This window comes from Hyperolius riggenbachi, chromosome 5, assembly GCF_040937935.1.
Source record: "Hyperolius riggenbachi isolate aHypRig1 chromosome 5, aHypRig1.pri, whole genome shotgun sequence".
Lineage (NCBI taxonomy): Eukaryota > Metazoa > Chordata > Amphibia > Anura > Hyperoliidae > Hyperolius > Hyperolius riggenbachi.
Window position 1 is genome coordinate 180,710,745 of NC_090650.1, and position 13,888 is coordinate 180,724,632.

At 46.3% G+C, this 13,888-nt stretch overlaps 1 protein-coding gene across 1 annotated transcript in view; it reads left to right on the forward strand.

Moving 5' to 3' along the window:
* Positions 1–13,888, forward strand: part of LOC137519354 (polycystin-1-like protein 1) — a 102,953-nt gene that overhangs the window by 66,087 nt on the left and 22,978 nt on the right. Inside the window, exon 4 of the mRNA XM_068238306.1 lies at positions 8,374–8,451. Coding sequence (XP_068094407.1) covers positions 8,374–8,451 — 78 coding nt within the window. The remainder of the gene's footprint in view (positions 1–8,373; positions 8,452–13,888) is intronic.

Below are 13,888 nucleotides of genomic sequence, written 5' to 3' on the forward strand. Positions count from 1 at the left end.
CAGTTTAGTGAGGGCCTTTGGAGGGTTTAAGTAAAAAGGTAATTATTTCATCTCAGATATTTGAAATAGAACTTTTTTATTTAGCAGATAGCAACACTTGCTATCTAATTTGATGTGTTAAATGTAGAACAAAACTATTTTTATTCAAAATAGCGAACATACTAAAGTTAGTCCACGCAGGGGTTAGGGGTTGTGTGATACACTTACATAAAAAAGTGCACATAGAATATAAGTCAACAACAGTAGAAAAACTCAAGACATCATTATAAACTAGTTGTTAACACAGTTCAAGTAGTAAAATTAGGTCCATAGGTACATGTTTAGGAAAGTCAGGGTGGGAGTTGAGATTCAGAAAAGTCAGGGTGAGAATTAAAATGTACAACTGAGTTATTAAATATATCAAATTCATATACTAGAGGACATTAATGAAGCAAAGTTTCATTCTCATTTCATCTGAATAGACGATCCCATAGCTGTAAAGTTGTGCTAGAGATATAAGGCCATTGTTTGCAAAACTGTTTCCTAGCAGTGCGAGGAATCCATAACAATGATCTTAGTCCTCTCCTAAGCATATCGTCTACTATACAAACCCACTGTCTATCCCCCGCATTCCAGTCTCTAATCCTGGTCAAATGTACAGCTAGTTGATATAACCTAGGATTTGGTAAAGCAAGGCCCCCTCAAACTCCTAAGCTTAAAAAGCGTGTTCCTGGGTAGCCTAGGTCAACCACCTTCCCATATAAATTTTAACCATATTAAATTAATCTTCTTGAAGAAAGACGATGGGATAAATATAGGCAGTGTCTGAAGGGGATAAAGTAATCACGGCAATGGCATCAAATTCATTTTGATATAGTTTATACGACCTGTCCAAGAATGAAGCAGGCCTTCCCATCTGGTTCAGAATCAGAATCATTTATTTCGCCAAGTACAACGTGGGTTTTACCCGGAATTATTTTTGGCACATACAGGGTCGGTGGTGGTACATCAAATACATACAGTAATACATACAGTAAGTACATACAATAGAATGTTCAAAGCATGGCATATACACAAAGACATAGTGTAGGAGGACCTAGGAGCGGGCTTTTGAGTGCTATGTTGAGTGGAGCTGCCACAATCCCATTGTGGCGCTCAACAGCTCTGCAGCAATTCAGATGCCCCACAGAAGGTCTTGAAGGCATAGTGCAGAGAGAAGAGAAAAGAGGGAGAGAGAAGGATGAAGAGTAGGAGAGAGCGAGAGAAGAGAGAAAGGAAAGAATAGATGAGAAATGAGAGTCTGAGAATCCCCTGGGGTTTCCATGGTGGCTGGCAGATTGGATCAGTGCTTTGGTTGGAAAGTCCCCAGGCTTGCGGCCTAGTCTGGTGAGGTTGGATTTGTAGGCCCAAAGAGTCTTGACAGGAGCCCAAAAGGAGGCCTTAGGTAGAGGAGAGCATCCCTGGTGCAGGTATTCCTAGATGCCTGCTGGCTGCAGGGCTCCAGGGCATGGAGATGCTGTGAGGCCATGGCACCAAGCCAGGGACACAGGATGCACACTGGGCTGAGGTGGACTCAGGGGGCCACAGTGAATTTGCGTTGCTGCTGAGGGGCAGACCTGGTGGCTGGAGCCAGGGGCTGTGATGCTGGTGGCCTGTCTGATGTTCCCATTCACAGGTTGGGGGATAGTAGATAGAGGTAACTGATTTGATCTGGCCGCAGAGATAGAGCAGCAGCGGCAGACATACCTCCCACCAACTGCAGCGATGGAGCAGCCCGCACATAGAGTTCCGGTGGCAGTATCAAGCCCAGTTCTAGGGATCCCCAAGGCAGCTGGAGCCGCAGTGTTGGTTGCAGTGTAGGCCCATGGATAAAAATCAGGCAGGCCACCACAAAGCACCACAGTCCTCCCGTCTATTTTGTTGTGGCTGCCTGCAGAGCGGTGGTGCCCGACCCCTCCACGGGGCAGACGGCAGCAATTGCTGGTCTTTTTAGGAGATTTTTAGTAATTTTCAGGCCCAGATACGTAATTTTATCCTCACGCCATGAAAAAGAAAATCAGTTTTGTAGAGTTTTAGATAATTTCACCTGTAGTGGAAGATTGAGTACTTCACACTTAGAAGCATTAATTGTGAAGTTATTCAGTCTGCCAAACGATTCCAAAACTATAAGAACATTCGGTAGGGATATGATGGGTTCAGTAATATATAGTAGTAAATCGTCGGTGACCAATGTTAGCTTATAGTGATATTTTCCAACCCTTATACCATTGTTTCTAAAAGCACTTGCTAAATACTCCATAGAGATAATATATAAAAGAGGGAATAACAGGCAGCCCTGATGGGTTCCATTACGAATACATATAGGTTCAGACAGAGTACCATTAATTTTAAGTTGGGCTACAGGATTATCATATAATGCAAGTATCATGTCAAAAATTTTTGAGCCTGACGGGAAACCCAATTGAGAGTCAGTGCCTCTTTCAAATACTGCCAAGAAAGCCTGTCAAATTGACAAGAGAAGGCTTGGAGTTTTAGATATTTGAGTTTTGAGTTTTAGATATTTAAGCAAAATTTGAAAGAAGCAGTGTTTTAACAGTATTATCTCTGGTTTCCCTGCCAGGCACAAATCCAACCTGTTCAGGGTGTATAATTCCCGGGATAACAGTAAGCATAAGGTTGGCTAAGATCTTAGAATACATTTTGAGGTCTACATTAATTAAGGAAATTGGCCTATAATTTGAGCTATGAGATGGATCCTTACCCGGTGTAGCAATAACAGAGATGTCAGCCAACTTTGCTTCAACAGGCAGAAAGGCCCCCTCACTCACTTTATTAAAAGCAATGAGGAATAAGGATGATAATTTTGCTTTGAACATTTTAAAGTATTCAGGGCCTGCCACTTTACCAGATTTTAAGTCACTCACGGTAAGTAAAAATTCATCCTCAGATATATCCTAATTAAGAAAATCAAGCTGTTCCTTTGACAGGGCTGGTAACTTATGTTGCTGCATGAATTTTTCAATAGCTTCCCTTGGGGGATTCTGCACTTCCAAATTATATAGCTTTGTATAGTAGGAATTAAATACTTTTGCAATGTCTTCAGACGAGGGTACTTTGCGATTATGCTGATCATAAATATATGGAATAAAAGTAGACGCTCTCCTGAGCCTTAAAATTCTAGCCAAGAGGCGGCTGCACTTATTCCCGTGTTCATACAGCAAACCCTTATACCTCATTAAGTTGTTAAGTCTAGATCAGAATCAGAATCAACTTTATTCGCCAAATGCGGCAGACGCCGCACCCGGAATTATTTGTGGACGCATGGCTGTTTAAAGCAAAGTACAGGTAGTGCAAATTGATCACATCAACATGGTACAGAGTAATAGCTACAGAGCAACAATAAAAACAACTTGACTAACGATAGCAACAACACATAGTACAATTAGGCAAGTCCATTGTGCAAAGCAAATATGATATGTAGCATACAGTGCAGTGCTGCCGGCCGGGGACAGCCTATTTACAGACTCTTGTCCATTGGGGCAGCTAAGGGGGATTACAGAATGTCATTTGGTAGAGTGCCTTTGAGTTGAGCAGGAGGGCCACTTGGGGGAAGAAGGTGTTTCTACGCCTGGTGGTTTTGGTGCGAATGGTCCTATAGCGGCGACCTAAGGGCAGGAGGTTGAAGAAGCGCCTACCGGGGTGGGAAGGGTCTTGGGTAATCCTGTTGGCCCTGGACATCATTCTAGATGTGTGGAGGATGTCCAGAGGGGGCAGGGGTGACCCGATGATCCTCTCAGCAGTACTGATTACCCTCTGCAGTTTATGCCTGTCCTTTGCATTTGCCCTCGAGTACCAGACAATTATGGAGGAGCAGAGGACAGACTCAATGGCGGCAGTGTAGAAACTAGTCATTAGCTCCCGTGGCATTCCAAACTTTCTCAGCTGCCTGAGAAAGAACATCCTCTGCTGGGCTTTCCTTTGAGTAACAGAGGTGTTTACATCCCACTTCAAGTTGTCAGGGATGGTAGTTCCCAGGAACCGAGCGCTGTATACCCTCCGTACCATCGATGAAGACCGGACTGGGAGACAGCGCATTCCTTCTAAAGTCAGCAATCAGTTCCACCGTTTTCGCCGTATTTAGTACGAGCTTGTTATCCTTGCACCACCTGTGGATCCGCTCGACCTCCCTGCGATACTCGTGTTCCCCATCCTCTCCAATGAGCCCTAGGATGGTGGTGTCATCCGCAAACTTGATGACTTTGACAGAGTCAGTGGATGAGGAACAACTGTTTGTGTACAGGGAGAACAGAATAGGCGACAGCACACACCCTTGTGGGGCGCCTGTGTTGGTGATTCTTACACTGGAGGAGCAGTCACTAATTCTCACTAGCTGCGACCTGTTGGTAAGGAAATCCTTGATCCAGGTGCACAGAGTGAGGTCAACACCAAGTCGTGCTAGGTTGTCATGCAGGATGATCGGACATATGGTGTTGAAAGCGGAGCTGAAGTCCAGGAGCAGGATCCTGGCATAAGTGTTGGGATTGTCTAGATGTTCTGTGATGTGGGCTAGGCTGATATTTATAGCGTCCTCCATTGACCGGTTGGCCCTGTACGCAAACTGCAGGGGGTCCAGTATGATGGCGGTGTGACCCTTCAGATAGGAGAGAACCAGTCTTTCGAAGGTCTTCATGATGATAGGAGTTAGGGCAACAGGTCTGTAGTTGTTTAGGTCTGTGACTCCTGGCTTCTTGGGGACTGGAATGATGTCCGCTTTTTTAAGGCAGCAGAGGACAATGCCCAGTGACAGGGATTTACTGAAGAAGGAGGTGAGGGTCAGGGCTAGTTGTCTTGCACAGGTTTTCAGGCAGGTGGGTGATATGCCGTCTGGGCCTGAAGCCTTCCTGGGGTTAAGCTTCTGGAGGTGCCGTAGCACCTCAGCCTCACTGACTATTTCCGGTGCCAGGGGGCCGTGACAGCATGGGGAGATGAGGTGGGGCGAAGCTCCCTGGGTGGGGATGTGGGTGCTAGGTTCATGGAGTGGGTGGGTTGGTGCTCAAACCTGCAATAGAATTTGTTGAGCTCCTCAGCTAGGGCGATAATTCCAATATATGCTTAAGCTTCTTTCTGATGCTTTGCAGTTCTCTCAGGGTAGAGGCCTGCCGGGCTAGTAAAAAAGGGCGCACAGGGATAGTGGACAAAAAGGGTGCCGCCATAGACTGCAATGCAAAATATCGGCTATTCGGAGCCCGACAGGAAAAAAGGCCGCCCGAGAAATAGCGGTTACAGGGATCGTGTTAACAAAAGTTTTCATTTACAGAATAAGGTTTATAACAAATATCGTTTACAAGTTCGTTTTGAGTTTGTGTTCTACTTATTTTTTCGTTTTTAAATTTCGCTTATATCAGTTTTTACTTATTATTTAGTTTAAAAATTTCGCTTACAAAAGTATAACAACTAAATTTTCGTTTACACTTCTTTGATCATTTAAAAATTAGTTTTCATATGTATAATGCGTAAATACTGTTTTCAACCTTATTGTATTAGAAATACATCGCTTTTGGTATTAACTTTGTTTTACACTTATAATGCGTTGATTATAGTTACTAAAATATCGCTTTTAATATTACTGTTATTTAAGTTTGTTTTTACACTTATAATGCGTTGATTATAGTTACTAAAATATAGCTTTTAATGTTACTGTTATTTTAAGATTTCTAATGCTTGTAAGGCTATCTATTGTATTGTATATATTTATATATACTTTTCTCTATTTATAATATTAATGTATACGTGATTTTAAGGCTATTTTAAGGCTATTTATTCTATTACAAATATATAAATTATTTTATTCATGTTATTTGTAGAGAAGTATTTTAAGGATTAAATATATTATTGTTTATATGTGTTTAGGGTGTTTGTGCGGTGGGGATGGTTAGGTTTAGGCATTACCAGGGGGGTCTAGGGGTTAGGGATAGGTACAGGGAGGCTTAGGTATAGTTACAGTATAATATACGCAATCAGGGGGGTCTTAGGGTTAGGCACCACCAGGGGGGTCTTAGGGTTAGGCACCACCAGGGGGGTCTTAGGGTTAGGCACCACCAGGGGGGTCTTAGGGTTAGGCACCACCAGGGGGGTCTTAGGGTTAGGCACCACCAGGGGGGTCTTAGGGTTAGGCACCACCAGGGGGGTCTTAGGGTTAGGCACCACCAGGGGGTTCTTAGGGTTAGGCACCACCAGGGGGGTCTAGGGGTTAGGGATAGGTACAGGGAGGGCACTCTGTGAGAGTAAGGTTAGGTATAGTTACAGCACAATATATGTAGTATATACAATTTATTAAATTATATATATTTAAACAAAGAGGGGTCTAGGGGTTAAGGATAGGGATAGGGAGAGATCTGTGTGAGCCTACAGTTACGTATAATTACAGTAAAATATCTGTAAAACCTACCATTGCATTGCTATGCTTAATACAAGTGTAAATATCATTTTCGTTATAGACGATATTTGACGTTTCTTTTCAGAATTTGTTTGTTGTTATAGACGGTATTTTGCCATTTCATTTCCGTTTATTTAACCTATTTAGCACTAAATTTTCGTTTACAACCCCTTAAAAGATAAATATAGTTTTGCATTAAAACTTAAAATTTCGGCTATACCCCACGCCCTTTTTTCAAGGCGCCCTTTTTTGATAGACGCAGAGGCCTGCAACGGGTCGGGTACCCGCGGGTAACCCGAAATGCTGGTCGGGTTTGGGTACCCGAATCAATTTAAACTGCGGGTGCGAGTCGAGTGCGGGTAGTGAGTTGTGGGTGCGGGTAGGGTTGCGGGTAGCGGTCTGCGGGTGCGGGTAGTGAGGGGAAGAAGCGCTAGGAGAGAACCCCCCTCCCTCCCTCACCCGGGTCCTCGTCTCCAGCTCTCTACCCCTCCAGAATAGCGGCAGCGCTGCGGGAGGGCGTGCGGGCGGAGCATTACTCACCTTCTAACTTCCTCATTCCAATCGCTGTAGCGCAGCGTCCTTTCGTCACAGGTCTCCGCCTTCAATGCCGCCCACTGTGCTTCCTGATTAGTGGAAGCACAGTGGGCGGCATTGAAGGCGCAGACCTGTGATGAAAGGATGCTGCGCTCCAGCACTTGGAACAAGGAAGTTAGAAGGTGAGTAATCCTCCGCCCGCCCACCCGCAGCGCCGCCGCTATTCTGGAGGAGGGGACCCAGGTGAGGGAGGAGTGGGGGGTGCTGGCTGCACTTGGGACAACTATGCTGGCTGCACTGGGGACAACTATGCTGGCTGAACTGGGGACAACTATGCTGGCTGCACTGGGGACAACTATGCTGGCTGCACTGGGGACAACTATGCTGGCTGAACTGGGGACAACTATGCTGGCTGCACTGGGGACAACTATGCTGGCTGCACTGGGGACAACTATGCTGGCTGCACTGGGGATGGGGACAACTATGCTGGCTGCACTGGGGACGGGGACAACTATGCTGGCGGCACTGGGGACAACTATGCTGGCTACAATGAGGGCAACTATGCTGGCTACACTGGGGACAACTATGCAAATTTGCATTTTAGAAGAAAATTTTAAAAAGCGGGTAGCTGGTCGGGCCGCGGGTTGGGTGCGGGTAGCGGTTATGCGGGTGCGGGTCGGGTTGCAGGTATCAAATTCATCAGAAAGCGGGTCGCGGGTGCAGGTCGGGTGCGGGTATGAAAAAGTGGACCTGCGAAGGCCTCTATCTCAGGGTATTGTGATTTTGTGTAGACTCATGGGCCTGTTCTAATGTACCCATGTCCTCTAAAAGAGAACAAATCTGTGCTGATTTTTCTTTTTTACGTTTTGCATCCATCTGGATAAAGACCCCCCTCATTACACATTTATGTGAAAACCATTTAGAAACTACTACTGAGACATCATCCCCTGGCACATTAGTATCATCATCACCTTATTTTAACTTAAGTATCATTTTAATATTTATGCTACTTAATACTAGCCTAATTTGAGAAATAGTGGCTACTCTATCTTCAGGCACTATCTTCCACACATGGGGCTTGATTCACTAAACCGTGATAACTCATATCATGACCGTTTTCGTGCGCTTTTTTATGTTTGCGCACAATTGCAAATTTGCGTGCGTGATTGTTTTTGCGCGCAAACACACATTTTCATGCAAAACTATATAGTTTGAGCGTTCAAATTTGCATTTGCGCACGAAAACAATATCGTTTGCGTGCACAAATTCACGTTTGCGCACAAAAACTTGCAATTGCGCGCACAAATTCACGATCACGAGAAAACTGACGTGATTTTAGTTAACACGGTTTAGTGAATCAAGTCCATTATCTGTCTTTCTCCGTAAATTTTAATTTGTACTTTTCATTTTATTTCATTTATCAGGTATTTCTTCTAAATCTGTATCATTCAAGCCATTTGTTTTGAAACCTAGCAAGATGTACATGCTTGATGTCACTCTAGGTAAGTTCTGCTAAATTAACTAAATACAAAAATCAGTATTCAAAACTGCACTGCAAACTAATCTGAAAAACAGAGCTAAAATTAGAGCAAGAACAGTTCTAAAGCCTAGTACACACCATGCAATTTTTACTATAGATCCTATTCAAGCCAATGATCAGATCGATGTTCAGATCTGACAACAATAAGATAAAAAAGAGAAAGTATTAGTGTTAGTATTGATTTATTTTATTTATTGTATTTATAAAGCTCCAACATATTATGCAGCGCAGTATACACATTTATGGATTGAAAAATGAATCAAAAGAACATACACTTCGAACTATACCTTCGTGGGGGTGCCCGGGAGCTCACAGTCCTGCCCATGCTGACTGCTTATTAGTGCCCAACTGCTGGCTGCAAAGTGTTTGGCGAATCAGGGCAGACACAGGGGGGTGTGCACTGCAAATTTTTTTCCCCTCCAAAGCAGAGGCCTGGCAGGACTGTCTGGGCAGTACCATGGGCAGACTTGCAGGGGAGGGGAAGTTTTCTCACCAGACCGCTTCCTCTTAAAACAATCAGACACACACACTTTTTTTTGCCTCCAAAGCAGAGGCCCGGCAGAACAGTGTGGGCGGTGCCAGGCGTGGACTGGCATGGGAGGAGGAGTTTTCTTCCCTGGGCCATCTCCTCTTAAAACAATGAAGACTGGCTGGGTCTTTGCAGTAATGTGCAGCGCAGTGGTGGCCACTGCCCAGCTCTCTGCTCCGTCCCTAGCAGCCCATACAAGTCTGCCAGTGTGTGTCCTGGATCTTCTCTCCTTGCTGTCACTCCCTCCCTCACATGTCCTACCCCTTCCTACCCCTTCCTCATCCTTCCATCTATCCCATGGGCAACTGCAGACTGGAGTTTTCTATTGGCTGCAAACTTCAAACTCCACCCTCCTGGAGCTTTCAAGTAGTGACCACAGTGGTGCAGCACGCATACACCCTGCTTCTGAGGTAAGCGAAGGGATCCTAATTACTGGCTGCATGCACCTGACCAATGAGGAGGCACCACGCAGCAGAACAGAGGAGAGCTGGATGAGATAGTGGGTCTGCTAGGCTACTGCTGGATCATTGGACCACTACTCTGTGCCCAGCAGGTTGTCATGTCATGGCCGTTGGTTTGTGAGTGTGTGTGATTGGGGGGGGGGGGGGGGGTGAAGGGAGTGGTTGCAGCACGGGTATCATAGTGGAATATTTGGGGGGCAGGCTGCAAAAGAGAGGGGTAATAGAAAAAATACTGGGGGGGAGGGGCAGTGCAGGAAAAAGCAGTATGTCAGCATTACGGGGATAAGAGAGAGCGAACTCAACATCAAGGAAGTGAGACCAGACTGGCTGACCATGGAGTAATCTCACCTTAAGTGTTGGCTGGGTAACTGTTATGGGTGTGCTAGCAGAAGTGCTTTGTCCCACTAGCCGGGGACAGGGCAGGGGCCACTCTCCCTCCAGCCCCCGAGAACAGCAACCCAAGTGAGGACTCACTCTCTCTGGAAGTGGGTGAGGCAGACGTTCGGCGTCTCCTGTTCACGATAAATGCCAGGAAAGCCTCAGGCCCCGACGGCGTGTCCCCAGCCTGCCTCAAATCCTGTTCACTGCAACTTGCCCTCATCCTCTCTGCCATCTTCAGCAAGTCACTGACAGAGGGCAGAGTCCCTGCGTGCTTCAAGAGGTCCACCATCATTCCTGTTCCTAAGAAACAAGGCATCTCCGACCTCAACAACTTCAGGCCTATGGCTCTGACATCTGTCATCATGAAGTCCCTAGAGAGAGTGGTCTTATCCATCCTCAAGCTATCCACCTTGCCCCTACTAGACCCACTCCAGTTTGCCTACAGGGCAAATAGGTCCATTGACAATGTTATTATTATTATTATTGATTTATAAAGCGCCAACATATTCCGTGGCGCTGTACAAAGTAAGAAACAAACATGGGGTACATAATAATACAGACAATGGTGTACACCAATATACAAGATACATAATTAGTGACAAAATACAAAGAATGATACAAAATACAAATTATAGAATTGGTAATGACAGCGATAAAATTAACATGATGAATAAAATGTATAATGGTTACCAAGACACAAAAGGGGGAGAGAGCCCTGCCCTTGCGAGCTTACAATCTAAAGGGAATGGGGGGGGGGGGGAACAGGAGAAGGGGTAGTATGCAGCAAATATATAGAGGCTTTGTGTTTTAGGATACCTAGTAGGAGTGCAATTTGGTCTTAGTACAAAGGGAAGTGGCCTAAGGTAGCGCATATGCTTGTCGGAACAAGTGTGTTTTTAGAGAGCGTTTAAAGGTAACCAAGGTTGGCGAGTGACGGATGTGTTATGGGAGGGCATTCCAGAGGAGGGGTGAAGCGCGTGCGAAGTCTTGTAAACGTGAATGTAAGGAGTTGATTCTAGAGGAGGACAACAGAAGATCATGTGCCGATCTGAGATTACGATTGGATTTGTATCTGGAGATTAGTGAGGATATGTACCGGGGAGAGAGATTGTGGAGAGCTTTGTAGGTTAGGGTTAGGAGTTTGAACTGAATCCTCTGGTTAATTTGCAGCCAGTGAAGAGCTTGACAAAAAGGGTCGGCAGAGGAAGATCGAGAAGAAAGATGAAAAGCTGAGTTCAGTACCGACTGGAGCGGGGCCAATTTGTTAGACGGTAGTCCACAAAGTAGTATGTTGCAGTAGTCCAGACGAGAAATTATGAGAGCATGTATTAACATTTTAGATGTGTCTTGAGTGAGAAAGGGACGGATGCGAGATATGTTTTTGAGTTGGAGATGGCAGGAGCTGGTTATGGAGTGAACATGAGGAATAAAAGAGAGAGATGAGTCGAATATCACCCCCAAGCACCGAGCTTTGGGAACTGAAGTTATGGTAGTGTTATTAACATTTATTGCTACTTCAGGCAGGGAAATGGACAGAGACGGTGGAAAAACTATTAGTTCTGTTTTACTCATATTACATTTTAGGAAGCGAGAAGACATGAAGGAGGATATAGCAGACAAGCAGTCAGGAACACGTTTAAGGAGGGAGTTAAGGTCTGAGGCAGAGAGGTAAAGTTGTGTATCGTCTGCATAGAGGTGGTATTGAAACCCGAATGAGTTGATTAAATCACCAAGACCATGCATGTAGATGGAAAAGAGGAGGGGACCAAGGACAGAGCCTTGGGGAACCCCGACAGACAAAGCATGAGGAGAAGAGATCTGATCTGAGTAGGAGACTGTGAAGGACCTTCCAGAGAGGTAGGAAGATAACCATGTGAGAGCAAGGCCCTTTATTCCGTTCTAAACATTTGTCTGGAATTCATCTACAATCATCTTGACAGACCAGATGCGTATGCCAGAGTACTGCTACTTGACTTTAGAGATGTCGCGAACCTCCGATTTTCGGTTCGCGAACCCCGTTCGCGAACCTTCGCGGAAGGTTCGGTTTGCGGAAAAGTTCGCGAACCGCAATAGACTTTGCAGTTGCATGGGGATGCGAACTTTGAAAATAGAAAAAAATTATGTGGGCCACAAAAGTGATGTAAAACATGTTTCAAGGGGTCTAACACCTGGAGGGGGGCATGGCGGAGTGGGATACATGCCCAAAGTCCCGGGGAAAAATCTGGATTTGACGCAAAGCAGCGTTTTAAGGGCAGAAATCACATTGAATGCTAAATTGCAGGCCTAAAGTTGCCTTAAAACATCTTGCATGGGTATACACCAATCAGGGAGTGTAATTAGAGTTCTGCTTCACACTGACACACCAAACTCCCTGTGTAACGCACCGCAAACAGCTGTTTGCGTAGTGACGGCCGTGCTGGACTGGTGCGCACCATGGCCAGAGTGTAGGCCGTGGCGTTTTTCAAGGCCATATGGTCGCCGGGCCGTGGTAGCTCAATGATAGAACAACAGTGACTGTCCAGCTGATCAAATTTGGTCTGACCACAATGAAGCAACAACCTTATTATCTTTTGTGTCCCACCCCCACCCGAGACACTCAAATAGCCGGCGGTCATTGCTTCATTGTGATACGCAAGCCCCTTCACCGCGGCAAGGCAATGATCACGAAGGGGGATGGGCACATGTACATGCCTTTTGTTTATTTGTTGCAGCCGCCCGCAATGCAGCCAGAAAAATTAGGCAGGCATGTACACGCACCAGAAAAATTAGTGTAGTGGCCGCTGCTAGCAGCGGCCTTAAAAATTCAGGAATCCGCCTAGAGTCCTGGACCCTGTTGGTGGTGGCGGAGAAGGCAGGCAGAGATGCTGTGTGTGGGGACTGACTTAGTCTTCGGTCGTGCAGTAGCCCTCCGTGATCCATTCCTCATTCATTTTGATAAAGGTCAGGTACTGAACACTGTCGTGACTTAGGTGACTTCTCTTCTCAGTAACTATGCCTCCAGCTGCACTGAAGGTCCTTTCTGACAGGACGCTTGCGGCAGGGCAAGAGAGAAGTTGTATGGCAAATTGGGACAGCTCTGGCCACAGGTCAAGCCTGCGCAACCAGTAGTCCAAGGGTTCATCCACACTCAAGGTGAGGTAGTCAGCAGGCGCGGAGCTAGGGGGGTCGGGGTAGGTCAAGTGCCCCCGGTCGCCGGGCCCCTAAGGGCGCCCAGCTGAGCTGCTTTGATTTTTTTTGTGTTTTTTTTTCTGGGGAGGGGAGCAGCGCAGAGAAGAGGGAGAGCTATGCGGACAGTGGAGAAGGGGGCCATCTCCCCCCTTCTCTCACCTTAGGGTGCTCTCCCTGCCTCGCTGTCCCCTCCATTAATGTCCGGGTGTCTGGCGCAGTGGGCGGAACTCACCTCCGTCTCGCTCCAGCACCGGAAGTTCGGGTGCGCAGCCGCTGCTCTGGTCTGGACCAGACCGGAGTAGCGGCAAATCCATCCGGCGCTGCGACGAGACGGAGGTAAGTTCCGCCCGCCGCTGCCAGCCACCCGGACATTACTTCTGGAGGGGACGGCGAGGGAGGTAGAGCAGCTCTTCCTCTTCTCTGCGCTGCTCCCCTCCTGCTGGGGAGGGGGACACCTGGCTACCTACTCTGGGCACATATACCCCTGGCTACATATACTGGGCATATATACCCCTGGCAACTTATACTGGGCATATATACCCCTGGCTACATATACTGGGCATATATACCCCTGGCAACTTATAATGGGCATATGTACCCCTGGCTGCATATACTGGGCATATATACCCCTGGCTACATATACTGGGCATATATATCCCTGGCTACATATACTGGGCATATATACCCCTGGCTCCATATACTGGGCATATATACCCCTGGCTACATATACTGGGCATATATACCCCTGGCAACTTATACTGGGCATATATACCCCTGGCTACATATACTGGGCATATATACCCCTGGCAACTTATACTGGGCATATATACCCCTGGCTACATATACTGGGCATATATACC